Source organism: Mesoplodon densirostris, chromosome 11, assembly GCF_025265405.1.
Source record: "Mesoplodon densirostris isolate mMesDen1 chromosome 11, mMesDen1 primary haplotype, whole genome shotgun sequence".
Taxonomy (NCBI): domain Eukaryota; kingdom Metazoa; phylum Chordata; class Mammalia; order Artiodactyla; family Ziphiidae; genus Mesoplodon; species Mesoplodon densirostris.
The window spans coordinates 33,368,710-33,384,385 of NC_082671.1; the positions used below are offsets into that span (position 1 = coordinate 33,368,710).

At 37.2% G+C, this 15,676-nt stretch overlaps 1 protein-coding gene across 3 annotated transcripts in view; it reads right to left on the reverse strand.

Moving 5' to 3' along the window:
- Positions 1 to 15,676, reverse strand: part of RAB3IP (RAB3A interacting protein) — a 51,643-nt gene that overhangs the window by 3,084 nt on the left and 32,883 nt on the right. For 2 of the 3 annotated variants that reach the window (XM_060112076.1, XM_060112075.1), the window contains 6 exons: positions 13,148 to 13,225; positions 12,280 to 12,483; positions 8,000 to 8,128; positions 6,643 to 6,755; positions 2,592 to 2,691; positions 2,165 to 2,234 (listed from right to left, as the gene is read on the reverse strand). In XM_060112076.1, coding sequence (XP_059968059.1) covers positions 2,165 to 2,234; positions 2,592 to 2,691; positions 6,643 to 6,755; positions 8,000 to 8,128; positions 12,280 to 12,483; positions 13,148 to 13,225 — 694 coding nt within the window. The remainder of the gene's footprint in view (positions 1 to 2,164; positions 2,235 to 2,591; positions 2,692 to 6,642; positions 6,756 to 7,999; positions 8,129 to 12,279; positions 12,484 to 13,147; positions 13,226 to 15,676) is intronic. The other variant, XM_060112077.1, reaches the window with a different exon arrangement.

Here is a 15,676-nt window from a genome sequence, read left to right on the forward strand (position 1 = left end):
GGTCTCAAATCCATTTTGAGTTTATTTTTGTGTATGGTGTTAGGGAGTGTTCTAATTTCATTCTTTTACAAAAAACTTCTTTTTTTAACAAGGAGAAAACATAGGCTTGACAACTTAACACAAATCATCTGTTCTTCAGCTTAAATCATATTATCTACCAATAGGTATTCAAAAAGGTTTAAATTTTATTAAAGTCATAAAAAGTACTGTATAGTTTAAAGACTGCTTTTATGCTCTGTGGCCTTTTGAAATTCAACGTTAATTAGAGACAGGTTTCACCCCTTTTCTTTTATGCATTAAAACCTAATTATATGGGCTTCCCTGGTGGCGCAGTGGTTGAGAGTCCGCCTGCCGATGCAGGGGACACGGGTTCGTGCCCCGGTCCGGGAAGATCCCACATGCCGCGGAGCGGCTGGGCCCGTGAGCCATGGCCGCTGAGCCTGCGCGTCCGGAGCCTGTGCTCCGCAACGGGGAGAGGCCACAACAGTGAGAGGCCCACGTACCGCAAAAAAAAAAAAAAAAAAAAAAAACCTAATTATATGGGATTATAAATAAATGACTGTTTTCAACGTACTAGAGCTTGAAAATGCTCAACTAAGTTTTTATCAACACGACTGATTTTTCCAAAGAATTAAGATTCACTGGTTTACATGACAGAAAGATAGTAGGCATCTACTAGTTTTTAAGTATAAGAAAATTTTCAGTGTTTAGAAAAATATAAACAGGAAAATTTCCCACAACTTCAAATACAAAACTGGCATGGACTTGTCCCTAGCCTAGTATCTGTTATTTCTGTTTTAAAACATTCTGTTTTAAAACAATCATACATATTAAAAAGAAAAACAAAAGCAAAAACACAAAACAAAACACTGTCTTTGAGCTGTCAGGCCATATTAGTTTCTATGCCTGGTATTTAAGACATTCGGCTATAAAATCATAAGTAATCATGAAAGACTACATTAAAAATGCCATGAAAGACTACATTAAAAAATATCCAGGGCTTCCCTGTTGGCGCAGTGGTTGAGAGTCCGCCTGCCGATGCAGGGGACACAGGTTCGTGCCCCGGTCCAGGAAGATCCCACATGCCGCAGAGCGGCTGGGCCCGTGAGCCATGGCCGCTGAGCTTGCGCGTCCGGAGCCTGTGCTCCGCAATGGGAGAGGCCACAGCAGTGAGAGGCCTGCATACTGCACACACACACACAAAAAATCCAGGAGAATCCTGGGCTGACTATCCTGGATATATCATCTGCATGTCTCAGCTGATTTATTTATTTATTTATTTATTTATTTATTTTAATTTTTTTTTTTGCGGTATGCGGGCCTCTCACTGCTGCGGCCTCCCCCGTTGCGGAGCACAGGCACCGGACGCACAGGCTCCGGCCGCGCAGGCTCAGCGGCCATGGCCCACGGGCCCAGCCGCTCCGCGGCACATGGGATTCTCCCAGACCGGGGCACGAACCCGTATCCCCTGCATCGGCAGGCGGACTCTCAACCACTTGCGCCACCAGGGAGGCCCTCAGCTGATTTAGAACACAGTAATCTTTATTCCACTCAGAATTACACTCAGGACTGCTTTATTAACTCACACATGAAAGTAGAAAATACAGAAAAAAAATTATTGTTAGTACCTTGTGGGTTCCAGTAATTAAAATAAATCTGGGGAATTCCCTGGCGGTCCAGTGGTTAGGACTCAGCACTTCCACTGCAGGGGACACAGGTTTGATCCCTGGTCAGGGAGCTAAGATCCCACATGCTACGTGGCATGGCCAAAAATAAAAAATCTATTAAAAAATAAAATAAAATAAAATAAAATAAATCAGACCATGTCTAGAGCTTGTTCATTTTTATTTCTTAAGGAGTAAATTCAATGGGCTTTATATGCTCCTCCCACACTTACCATCTGGTTTATCATATACCCCTTAAAAGTTAAAACTGATCCTGCTTAAAACTCAAAATTAGAGTAAAATGAGGCAAATATAAGGATTAAATACAACATGTTTAAAAGACGCATTTGTTCCCAAATTCTTCACATATTTTATTAGACCTACAAAAGAGATTCAATACAAATGTACCGATAATAAAGTTTACTCGCGCTTACTATTATGTTCCATACATTCTACTGAACTTTCATGCAAATATTTTATAATGAATTAAGAACACTCACCATCCTGCTGTTTCACAAGTCCCTGTTGAATATATCGAATATACGTGAAAAAGTTACATACAGAAGTGATCTAGGTCAAAAAGAAAAAAAAATGTTAAACAGTCAAATATCTCACATCAAAGCAAGCTTTATTAGAATTTGTGGTTAATGAGGAGCAACTAAGCCCGTGTGCCACAACTACTGAGCCTGCACTCTAGAGCCCTCGAGCCACAACTACTGAGCCCACGAGCATCAACTACTGCAGCCTGCGCGCCCTGAGCCCGTGCTCTGCAACAAGAGAAGCCACCACAACTAGAAGCCCACGCAGCACAATGAAGAGTAGCCCCCACTTGCCGCAACTAGAGAAAGCCCACGCGCAGCAATGAAGACCCAACGCAGCCCAAAATAAATAAATTAATTTAAAAAAATTTGTGGTTAAGTTACTTACCCTGTATCTGCAAAAAGGAGAAATATAATAATAATTGCTTGAGTCCCCTAATTTAATTCTGTGTTTACAGGACTTACTCTGACCTGTGAGAGCACATTTTCTGTAAAATAAGGATAAATTTTAGTTTTTTTAATTAAAAGCATTTTGCCCCTTCCTTCTAGACAAGTTGTATATTCATTAAGACAACTAATATCTGAGAACCGACCATGTATCAGGCACTTTGTGATGCTGGGCTATAATGATGAAAAAGACAAAATCCCTGCCCTTTGGGGCTTACATTCTAGTGTAAGCTTACAGGCATAGCTTTAGACATGGTTCTAGAAATAGAAGCTAAATGTGTTAATATATGTCCTGGGGCAAATTTACAAATGAGTAATCAGCTGCAGGGCAGCTCTCAGCTTTCCACTGGGACTTCAACTTCTCTCTCAGTTGAAAAAATGTTAAAAGTGACTGTTTAAGTCTCAGAACATGTTATTGACAGCTTGCAGGAGAACAGCTTCCAGATGGGATACTTTTTGGTGTGTTGGGTTGGTATATATGCATTTAACGTGGCACCTAGGCCTAAGAAGTATAAAGGAATAAGCTACTGTACAAATACACTGAATCTTAACAATTACACAAAGGGTACACTACATTTAGACATACCAACCTTTCTCTTTGCATACTACAACATGTAAAATTTGGTATGAGGGCTTTCTCGCTGGGATTAGGCTGAAAGTCTCTTTTTTTTTTTTTTTTTGGCCACACCACTTGGCATGTGGAATCTCAGTTCCCCGACCAGGGATTGAACCTGTGCTCCCTGCACTGGAAGTGCGGGGTCTTAACCACTGGACTGCCAGGAAAGTCCCCCTGAAAGCCTCTTGAGAGTAGTGAATGTATTTTATTCATCTTTAAATGCCTGGCACCAAGCATGTGCCTGGCACACAGCAGACATTCAATGACTGTTGGTTAAGTGACAGGCCACCTGTCACTCCACTGCTCAACAGGATCAGGCTGGACTCACAGCAGCCCAGTTGTCAACCTCTTAAATTAGAAGCTTGACTGAAGATAGCTATCATTCCTTGTCAATGCAAAATTAGTGTAGCTCTAAGTAAAATAAAGTGGCCAACAGCATTTTATACAACATCATAAATTATATAAGAAAAATATATTAAATGAACGTTAATTTTCAGCTATACTTACCAGAAATATGATACAACTGTGCCTCCATATTAAGCAAACACATGGAGAATGTGTATTTAAAAGAGGGTAATTTTGGAAGTGGCCATTCAAATCATAAAAGAATTCTTACCTTTTCAAAGAGATTTAGCCTCATTTTTCCTTTATTAGAAAATTCCTTTAATGATCTATAACAATATTTAAAAGCACTAACTACTAGCTTGGGGAGGATAGACAATCAAGAAATTTAAGGGACAAGTGTTCAAAGTCCTTGGAACTATATACTATTTTAAGTACAATTTACACAAGAGAAAAAAGTAACCATCAAACTGATAAAAATCACCTTTTGGAAGCAGACATACCTATTTGTCTACTATTTTTCTAATTTTGAAAGGACTCAGGTAAAGTGGTTTTAAGTATCAACTTTTAAAATAATAAAGTGGGGCCTCCCTGGTGGCGCGGTGGTTGAGAGTCCACCTGCCGATGCAGGGGATACGGGTTCGTGCCCCGGTCTGGGGGGATCCCATATGCCGCAGAGCGGCTGGGCCCGTGAGCCATGGCCGCTGGGCCTACGCATCCGGGGCCTGTGCTCCGCAACGGGAGAGGCCACAGCAGTGAGAGGCCCGCATACCGCAAAAAAAAAATAAAAAATAAAAAATAAAAATAAATAAAAATAAATAAAATAAAATAATAAAGTGTTTAAGTTATCTCATTTCTAAAGTCAATATATTTTTATTTCAGCTAGGATTCAACACTAAGTCTTCTGACCTCTAATTGCAATGTTTTTTTTAACATGCCACACTACCTCAGTATCCCTTAACAGCTCTAGTCCCAAGATTTCAAATCCTTGCTTGCCATTTTCACTTAGGGATGTCAACGTGTCTAAATCTAGACCTATCATCTTGTTTCCAAAACCAGAGCCCTTCCTATTGATTTCCAAAAGTTCACAGCATCCCTCTAATCAGTCACCTCTAATTCCTTTTTTCCACATCTTCCCTCTCCATACACTCACCATCCTCTGAACACACTGTTTTCTTGTTCCTTTATTCAGTCATATGTACTGTTCCTTATCTCCCCAATTCCACCCATGCTTCAAAAGCCCAGATCAAATCAAATCCCAAGAACAGTCCCTGATCACCACCAGTAGAATGATCTTGCCTTCCACAAAACTCCCCGAGCACTGTGCCATTCGTTTAGTGATTATCTTGATAACCTCATCCACAAGAGCCATACTTCACGTTTCATAAACGATGACAACGTCTTCTTTAGTATTCTCCACACAATATGCACCACAAACACCTTGGTTTCTGGCCCCATTCCCACAAGGACAACAATATTCTTAATGATGTAAATTATTCTCTAAACCTAATCTATATAATTATTTTACTAAAATACTGTAAAAATCTACTTTAACTGAGATTCTGATTTGTTATCATTTGATATTTGCACATGTTTTATGTGTGATATATAATGCAAGTACAAATTTAAAATCCTACAGTAAAAACTGTTATATTTAAAATAAGGTATAACATAGAAACTAAAAGTACAAAAAGTATTAATGACCAGGATAAAAATACCCAGGTGTTTGTTGAAGGATAGAATTTAGGAATGAAAATCTCTTCCCTAAAATTCAGAGGCCACCATACTACAGGTGTGGCATGGGGGAGTGTAAAATAGGACATAACTCTAGGTAGACGTGTGGCTCACAGAGCAAATACAGGATTAAGTTACCCAAATACCAACACTGTGTGATGCTGCTGAGAGTGTAACGTGTATAACAGGAAACAAGAACTATACAACTCCTACGACTGGCTTTAACAGACCTAGTAGTTAATCTCAACCAGCTATTTCCTCCTCTGCCTTCAAAATGGCCTGATGGGATTCAATTATTGCTTGCTGTGAGCTCTCGCGGGCTCTTCGGTCCCCTATACTGATCTAGTTCTTCACCACCAACTAAGCAGCTTCCTCAAAATCTTTTGAAGTCACTTTTTAAACAGCTGTGGCAAACGTTTTATGTACTGTTGGTTTCAGTCTTTCCTCCTAGCAGGACCAGTTGGAAGACAGCTTGCCCTGCTACGAAATGTGGGAGTCACCCCTGAAGGTATACAACTGCCAAATCTCTCTCACATATGGGAGACAGACCTTTTATTTACCAAAGTGAGAAAGTTTTATAATGAAGGTAGTAAAGGAGAGGACTAACCAAGCCTTCTGGTACCCTGTTTTCATGCTTGGTAAGACTTGGTCTAATTCACTGTCTTCTCAAACTATTTTTTTTTTTTTTTTTTTTTTCTTTTTTGCGGTATGCGGGCCTCTCACTGTTGTGGCCTCCCCCGTTGCGGAGCACAGGCTCCGGACGCGCAGGCTCCGGACACGCAGGCTCAGCGGCCATGGCCCACGGGCCCAGCCGCTCCGCGGCATATGGGATCCTCCCAGACCGGGGCACGAACCCGTATCCCCTGCATCGGCAGGCGGACTCTCAACCACTTGCGCCACCAGGGAGGCCCTCAAACTATTTTTGATGGCAAGCCTCAGAAAGAAATAATTTACACAAAAGCCCAGAACACATAGCTGTACATAAACAAAAATTCTGCTTATGACCCACTAAAGAGATTTCATAATCAACTAATGGATTATAACATGAGGTTTTTAAAGAAGTTTCTAACACCTGATCTACCTGGATCCCACATATACGTTTGTTATTAAAAGGGCTCTCCACTGATGCTAAATTTGAATTCCCCACACTGCCCGGGGATTGGTCTTTGGGCTGCACAGACTTTAAACAGAAAACTGACAAGAGATTTAAACATTTAAAACCAGAAAATATTAAATAACTACAACACATAAAATTTTAAAAACTCAGTATCTTCCCTAAGACATGGTTTTGAAAACATACTTTGGTCCTCCACATTCAACAGCAGATGCTTTCACAAATCGAATAGGTTGTAGTCCCACTGGTTCAATGCTTAGAGTATTGTTTTCCACAGCCTCCAGAACAGCCGAAGCCAACTTCAAAAAAAACAAAGAAGTATTAGATGCTATGCTGGGAGGAAAATATAAAAATTCTATTCTATAATAAACTGGTTTTTAAAAATTATTTTTCCCAAGGTCCACTAGATTTGCCTTAGCTAATGAAAAAGAAAGAAACCACATAATCTCGGTTTAAATTCTTTTATAATTCAAACATTGTTATGAAAGGCAATTCAGTTATAGTTAAATAACTTTTCTTATTATCTAGAAGGAGATTAAAGACATTAATTCCACACCACCCCTTACCCACAATTAACATCCACTGGTAACGTCACTTCAAAATGAATATCCTAATGCTTTATTTTGCTAAATTTATGCATTATTTTTTCCTATTGGTCATTCATAACACAGCAATATGTGTTAATTCTAGCTATATATTTACTGATCATGTATTTATGTGCACAAGAGTTTACAAAGAATTAACTGAGTTATCAAATATTAAATGCCCAGATGGAGACGGTAGTAACTGATAAACAATTGATGAAATAGACAAATTTCATTCTGGCAAGATTACTCATACTGAACAGCCTACCTAAAACCAGAGCCACAATGACTAACATATCTATATATCAAAAGCATTTTACTGTTCATCTTAACTTTTCCTTACAAGCAGTGTTATATAATTAAATCCTCTAAAGACTTAACATAAGACTCTTAGGATTAACTTTCTTAAACACTGATTAACAGGATATTTGTAGACAAACTTTCCACATGTAAGAACAAATTAAAATTATGACCTTACATTTGTATACTGCCTTGTAGTATTTTTTTTTTAAAGTTTTTCTATCTACTTAATTCACTTCATTAACAATCCTGTGACACAGGCAAGGAAGGCATTTTTTCCCCCTGTTTTAAAGATGAAGAAACTAAATAGGATTTCTTTTTAATCACATACAGATAAACCCAACAAACACTTTAGAGTGTACATAACTTCCCTTGCACTGAACCTTGGACTAAAAATTAAGTCCTACCCCCTTACATATTTAATACTTCACTCCAGTGCAACACACTGCAGCATAAGTGATCCTCTGCTCAAATAAGGAAAGAGGTTCAGTAAGTGAATGCCAAGAAATTATTATGATCCTAATATGGAATGGAGAAAATGGTAAAATATGACACTTTATAACTTATTTATGTAAGAGATGTTAAAATATGCAACACAACTTAGTAAAAGGTATAGGAACAACTCTAATGCATTTCTGTTAAGATTTGTTTTTAATTACCTCACTTTTTGAGAAGGTTAAACATGGAAAAATATCTTCCTGATAGATTTTGTCTAAGAAAGGACACGTTCTGTCCATTATGGGCTCATCCTTCCAAGATTTGAATTCATTATACAGGGATAAGTCAGCCTGACAAAAGAAAACACAAAATAACTTTTTTAAAAGTACAAACATAAAATAACTTTATAAAACTGAAACCTAATTTAAATATTACTGAAAAAGAAATACTCTTTATTTAAAATAATAATTGAACCATTCTTTTTTTTTATTAGTTTCTGCTTTATAACAAAGTGAATCAGTCATACATATACATCTGTTCCCACATCCCAATTGAACCATTCTTGATTAACTAATACATGGTAGTAATTTTTCTTTTTTTTTTTAACTGAAGTATAGTTGATTTACAATATTGTGTTAAGCAAAGTGATTCCGTTATACATATATTTTTCAGATTCTTTTCTATAATAGGTTATTACAAGATACTGAATATAGCTCCCTGTACTATACAGTAAATTCCTGTTGTTGTTTTTATATATAGTAATGTATGTCTGTTAATCCCATACTCCTAGTTTATCCCTCCCCCGTCCTTTCCCCTTTGGTAACCATAAGTTTGTTTTCTATGTCTGTGAGTCTGTTTCTGTTTTGTAAATAAATTCATTTGCATTTTTTTTTAGATTCCACATATAAGTGATATCATATTTGTCTTTCTCTTTCTAACTTACTTCACTTAGTATGATAATCTCTAGGTCCATCCATGTTGCTACAAATGGCAGTATTTCATCCTTTTTTATGGCTGAGTAATATTCCATTGCAGCAATTTTTCTTTTAAAAAAACAATCCAAACTCCCAAATGACTAGCTGGTGCTTTTCAATGTATTCACTATGGTGTCCAAGGACACTACTATTATCCACCTCGCCAAAAAAACTAATAGTAATGTTGGAGCTCCCCTTAAGATACAAGTGCAGGGCTTCCCTGGTGGCGCAGTGGTTGAGAGTCCGCCTGCCGATGCAGGGGACACAGGTTCATTCCCTGGTCTGGGAAGATCCCACATGCCATGGAGCAGCTGGGCCCATGAGCCATGGCCACTGAGTCTGTGCATCTGGAGCCTGTGCTCCGCAATGGGAGAGGCCACAACAGTGAGAGGCCTGCGTACCACAAAAAAAAAAAAAAAAAAAAGATACAAGTGCACACTGTTCTGAATATAAATGATAAGTCTTTTGTGAAAATAACCAGAAGTAATTTGGAGACAAGTTAATTAAATAAAGTGTTTGAGGGGCTTCCCTGGTGGCGCAGTGGTTAAGAATCCACCTGCCAATGCAGGGGACATGGGTTCAAGCCCTGGTCCGAGATGATCCCACATGCCGTGGAGCAACTAAGCCCATGTGCCACAACTACTGAGCCTGCGCGCCTAGAGCCCATGCTTCGCAACAAGAGAAGCCACTGCAATGAGAAGCCTGCGTGCCACAACGAAGAGTAGCCTCCTCTCGCTGCAACTCTAGAAAGCCCGCACGCAGCAACCAAGACCCAACACAGACAAAAATAAATAAATAAAAATAAATAATTTTAAAAAAAAGAATTTAAAAATAACATGTTTGAATAAACAGAGACTGACTAAACCGTGAAACCTCATTTGGGGTCAAAAGTGACACCAATTCTTCTGCTATTACCTTAAGGCATTTCCAAAAGAATTTCCAAAATATTTACTGTATAAGCTGCAAGACTAAAAGCAGCACACACATAGCCTCCTAAATTGACTATCCTAAAATATAACATTTATTTAGATTGTTTTGGCATTTCAACATCCAGTATCTACCATCTGAATTATCAGTAATAATCCAGGCTGGCACCCACCTTCCTATTCACTCTTCCAGTTGTCCCTTCTCTACCCATCCAATTTAATAAATTTTCCCAAGAATTCTTCTCTACAGATTCCCTCAGCCCAGCTCAACACTACTTGTCAACATACAAAGCTACATCCACCCACAGCCACCCAAACACAGAGTATGTCTCTCACTCGCCCGGCGCTCTAAGCCAGAAGCACTATAAATGAAGCACTGACTGCAGCTATGGCCTCTAGCACAGCTCAATCAGATGTGCAGGTAGTCTACACAAAAGTAACAAAAGGCTGACTGTACCCCAGCTTTCCTACAGACTTTCCTTTAAGGTGCATAATGGCAATCTCAATGTGAATATTTTTCATCCCAATCCGTAAATTCCTTGAATCAAAGCTAAAGGCAAAAGGATAAAAATATTAGCAGATAAGTAATACTTACATTTTCAAATTCACTTTCTTTGTAAAGTCTACCCTTTGATGGATATAAAGCTCAAAGTAGGTAAGTAGTGTTCTAAGGAAAGATTCTAGTTTAATGGCAGTAATTTATTTATTAAGAGCTGACTCTGTGTCAGGAACTATGGTAAGCACTTCACAAACATTTAATCCTAAAAGCTGAGCAAGATAAATATTATAATCTCCACTTATTGATAAGGAAACTAGGGTTTAGAGAAATAAAATAACTTGATCAAGGTTACAGAGCAAGAAACCAATAAAAGTTGACATCTGAGTGACTTGATCTCAAAGCCTTGCCTCATTACATGTGTGTGCATGCATGCACGTGTGTTTTAAATGCCTTCAGAAGATACGTTATGACCAAATGCCCCCATCACATTCTCTGCAGAAACATGGACATGTTTCATTTTCCTTCCAATTGTTAGATCTTTTTCTAAGACTTACACAAGTCAAATTTATGTGTCTCCGCTGTCTAATAAAACTATTTGACAAGTTTTTCACATGTATTAGAAAACAGGATATATGTGGAAAGCAAAAAGTTATATACTGCCTATTCATATTTTAAGGAATTTTGTAAATTAAAAACAAAACTTTAAAATTTTCCATGAGAAAATATTTAAATTTTCTTAGTGTAAACAATAGGGAAAAAAGGCACATAATTACACACACTGAGAAACCACAGCAAAAATACAAGTTGTACCAAGCAATGAAAAATGCTATCTAGGGCTTCCCTGGTGGCGCAGTGGTTAAGAATCCGCCTGCCAATGCAGGGGACACAGGTTCAATCCCTGGCCTGGGAAGATCCCACATGCCATGGAGCAACTAAGCCCATGCACCACAACTACTGGGCCTGCGCTCTAGAGCCCACAAGCCACAACTACTGAGCCCACATGCTACAACTACTGAAGCCCGCACGCCTAGAGCCTGTGCTCCACAACAAGAGAAGTCACCGCAATGAGAAGCCTGAGCACCACGATGAAGAGCAGCCCCTGCTCGCTGCAACTAGAGAAAGCCCGCGCACAGCAACAAAGACCCAATGCAGCCAAAAAAAAAAATGCTATCTAAATTGAAAGAAATCAGAATTAAAGTTATGACTAAAAAAAGTTCTTAAATATTTAATAGAAACCAATGTGAATTTTAGGTTTTGTCACATTCAGATTTGACCAAGTACTGAACTTCTCTCTCACTAGCATCTTTTTTATTAATAACTAAAAATGCAATTCAATTAAAATAAGTAACAACCTTGGTTATTCAATTTGATAAACTCCTGGCTTCCATGCAAAAATCTGAACAAGCACACGCAGCTTCTTAATGAATAATGATGGACTTGAATTCACAATGTAAAATACAGCTTTTAAGAAAAAAATGGGAGAAGGCTGCTCATTAATTAGTGATCAATCCCCTTGGAAATGTTTTCTCATCATATGTAAGTAAAAACTATTTTACTCAAAACACCTCAAAATATTTCCAGTTATTATCTCAGTTATCTTTATAACATATCTTTTAAAATGATAAGGCTACCATTAGTTCTATTTTTTGTTGCTTAATTATCTGAGCTCTAGGACTACCTTACTGATATAAAATTCTGCTTCTCCCAGAATTTAAGTAAAAGCAATGTGCCATTCTTCAAGAAAATCACCTAAACATTTTCACACATTCTTATATTCATATTTTGCTAGAGCACCCTAGCAATAAATTTTGACTAATCATTAAAGCCACCCACTCTCCTTTATACAACACATGACAGTTTGCTCCCTAAATGAAATATCGAGATTAAGAAACTTACCAAGTTTCCAGCGGGTACTCCAAAGTCAGCCAGGTAGAGAAGGGAAATGAAGAATCCCTGAAAGCAGCCAGCTCTAGATAAAGCCTCCCCCATCTTAATATTGAATATTTTGTACTAAAAATTTTGCTGGCAAAAATCATAACACCTCAGTGATGAGAATTAATAAGTATCAACAGAGTCAGAGGGGACAGTCCTGGATGAGTTACCTCTTTGCAGTCTTTTACAATTGGCTGTATCACACTGAGGTCCTGATGACTGCCACTCATAGCACTGCTTGTACTTTTATTTCTTGTATGCCCCTTTTTAAAATGTGTCTTTCCCCCTGGCAGAGGCTCTTGTGTAGGTGATGTTGGAGAACTGGACAATACAAGTGTCTTCAATGCAGCTACTTCAGCTTGAAGTACATCAATCTTGAAGCGAAATCAACACAGTCACATACACTGAATATGTTTTATGACAGATGCAGCTAAATGTTAGCAATTTGGTTACTTTCAAAGATGAAATATAAGTTTAATCTGTATTTCCTATGGATTAATAAAAGGAAAGTACAACCAAATGTTTTTTTTTTTAAACCAAGTTTTTTGATGTTTCCATACAGTCTGGATTCAGCTGCTATTCACCTCAGCTGAAATTTTTTAAATTATCAAAATGTCTAACATTTCACTTATGTGAATTTTCAAAATCTTCAAAATATATTTAAAAATAGCTTATGATTAGTTGTTGTTCATTCCTAATATAGTAAAATCTAATACCATTTCAGTTGGCTTTTTTTTAGTGAATTAAGAAAATAAATATTAACTTTAAAGTGTGATTATATAATCCTTTTGATAATACATGTGATTCACAAGCCTTTAAATCATTTGCTTCTAATATAAATGGACACCAAATATTCATTATTAATTATATATATGTAGTAGCTATTTTCTTCTTTATAGTTTCCTGTAGTTTTAAAAATCTTCTAAAGTAAGCACTGCTTTTATAATCAGAACAAATCCAATAAATGTTAAAGTATTTTACAAATAGTAATCACTAATTTCTTTACATTTTATAGTATTAACAGCAGCAACAACTTACTTTTCCTTGTGCTTCTTTTAGCTGTTTTTCTGCTGTTGCCTGCTTGACATTTGCTTCTCTCACCATCTTATGAGCTTCCTGAAAAAGTTAACATCTCAAATTTTGGAAACAAAGTATTTAGCATTTGTTTTCAAAAATCTTTCAACATGTGTCTATGATTGAGGCAAAGATACACTAACAAAATTTTGCCTAAAATTAAGTATCCAGCATAAACTGCTGAAATAGCAGTTGTCATCAGCCAGACCAACTATTAGGAATAAGGAACAGGCACCTTCTTTTAGTATCTATTACCACTGAGGCAGCCAAGTTGAGTTTGATCATTCTGATCAATCCCTGTGTAAGGACTGCAAATGTGATGAAGGAAAACACATGACCCACATGTCAAACCCAACTTCTTTGCAGTTAGGTTTTTATAATTTGGTATACACACAAACAAACACACACACACACACACACACACACACACTATTCATTCATATTACTACTCACAGCAAAGACATACAGAAGGGACAAGTAAAAATATTAACACATCAATAATGTTGCAGTTTATAGGAGTAACAGTTGAGAAACCTTAGAGCTTCCAATAAAAGTATTCACAAAATGATATTAAATGACAATTTTGTGCAGAGCAATCTAAAAAGGCAAATCAGAGTTAACCCTTTAATAAGATCTTAACTTTTTAGTACCACAAATACGAAACTCTAGGTATTTAATTCCCCTTTATTCATATATCATTTATTCATCAAACACTTATTCATGACACCTCTTCATGAGGTACTGTTCCAGGTGCTGATAATACACTGGGAAAAGAGACAAGGTCCCTGCTCTTAAGGAGCTTACAGTCTGATTACATTCTAATAATCAAATAAAATATCTGAGTACAAATTCTGGATTTTATTCTAAATCCACTATGAAGCCTTATGGTTTTTTAAGGAAGAAAGTGACATGATCTTACTTGTACTTTAAAAAGCTTACTCTCCTGTATGGAATAATCCCTATAAAGAATAAGAATAGACTGGAACAGTATACAGGGTGCTCAAGATAATCCCCCAGGATTTAAGAACATGTATTTTAGAACTTCAGTTTACAGTTCATGAGAAGGAAGGAAGTGAGGGAAGGAGGAAGGAAGGAAGGAAATCAGCTTCAAAGACATTTAATCATTTGACAACAGAACCCTCACTAGGTCTGTTGACTGTTCAGGGGAGAGTAGAAGTTCTCCACACCAGAATTCCACGGTGGCACTCCCATTTGTCCATTTGCTCTTAGAGGACTGTAATGAACTGCAGCTTGTATGTACCCATGAATGTGAGTTTACAGATTATATTATTCTAAATAAGAGAAGCTTTACTATCAATGCTTTATAATGAGATTAACTGTGAGAATATGCCATGCACAATTATGCTGGTTATCTTGTGTCAAAGTCTGTAAGAGCTATCAAATTTAATAATGAGGTGAGCATTTTTCTTTTAAAAATAACAAATGTTTCAGCTGTGCTAGATTTTTCTGTGATGTCGCTGTCAATAAAACACTACTTGACAGGTAGTTTCAAAATAATAAACATATCTATCTGACCCACCAAGATAAGTGACATTTAAACTATGAATGCAGAAGTAACTCGTGCTAAGGAGAGAATATTTGTTTAAATGTTTGGAAATGGACTCTGGTTTCATAAATAGCGGACTATGCAACCTGAAACAAACTTCCTACAGAGAACAATTTTTTAAAGTGGGACATTTTTTAAAAATGTGTTTGAAGACATTAGAGAGCTAACAAAATAGTGAAGAATCAGAGGATCCAGGAGAACAGGTAAACCCAGGAAAGTGGGCTAGGATTTGGGGTGACTTGTCCCTTAGAGATATAAGGGATACATTGAAAAGGTATAACATACATGTTATTGGAGTCCAAAAAGGAAAGAGAAAAGAGCTAGAATGAGGCAGGAGCAGTATCTAAAATGATAATTCATAGGTTTTAGCAAATTGACAAAAGACATCAAAGGATATATTCAAAAAAGTTTGAAAACTTTTCTATCACTGTCATTCTTAAACTGAAAAATGATATAAGTATCATCTATATGGGAAGTCAACAAACTTTCTAGAAAGGCCAGATAGTAAGTAGTTTGAGCTTTGTAAGCCATATGGTCTCTATTGTAACTACTCAACTCTGCTGCTGCAGTGTGAAAGCAGCCATAGACAGTAAAACAATGAGTGTGGCCATTCCAATAAAAATTCATGGGCACTGAAATATGAGCTTCATATAGTTTTCATATGTCACAAAATATTCCTCTTTTGATTTTTTTTCCCCACCTCTTACCCTTTGGAAATGTAAAAACCAATCTTGTCTCATTAGGCTGTACAAAAGTATATATAGGCCAGTTTTGCCCTGCAGGCTGTAGGTTGCAGACCTCTGATCTATACACATATTCATGTCTGTATACTTACAAACTTTGAAAACAGAATTTTTTTCCTATCTGGTTAGCAGTGATCCAAATGAAGGGGATTTTCTTCTCTTTTTTAAAAAAAGTGTTTATTC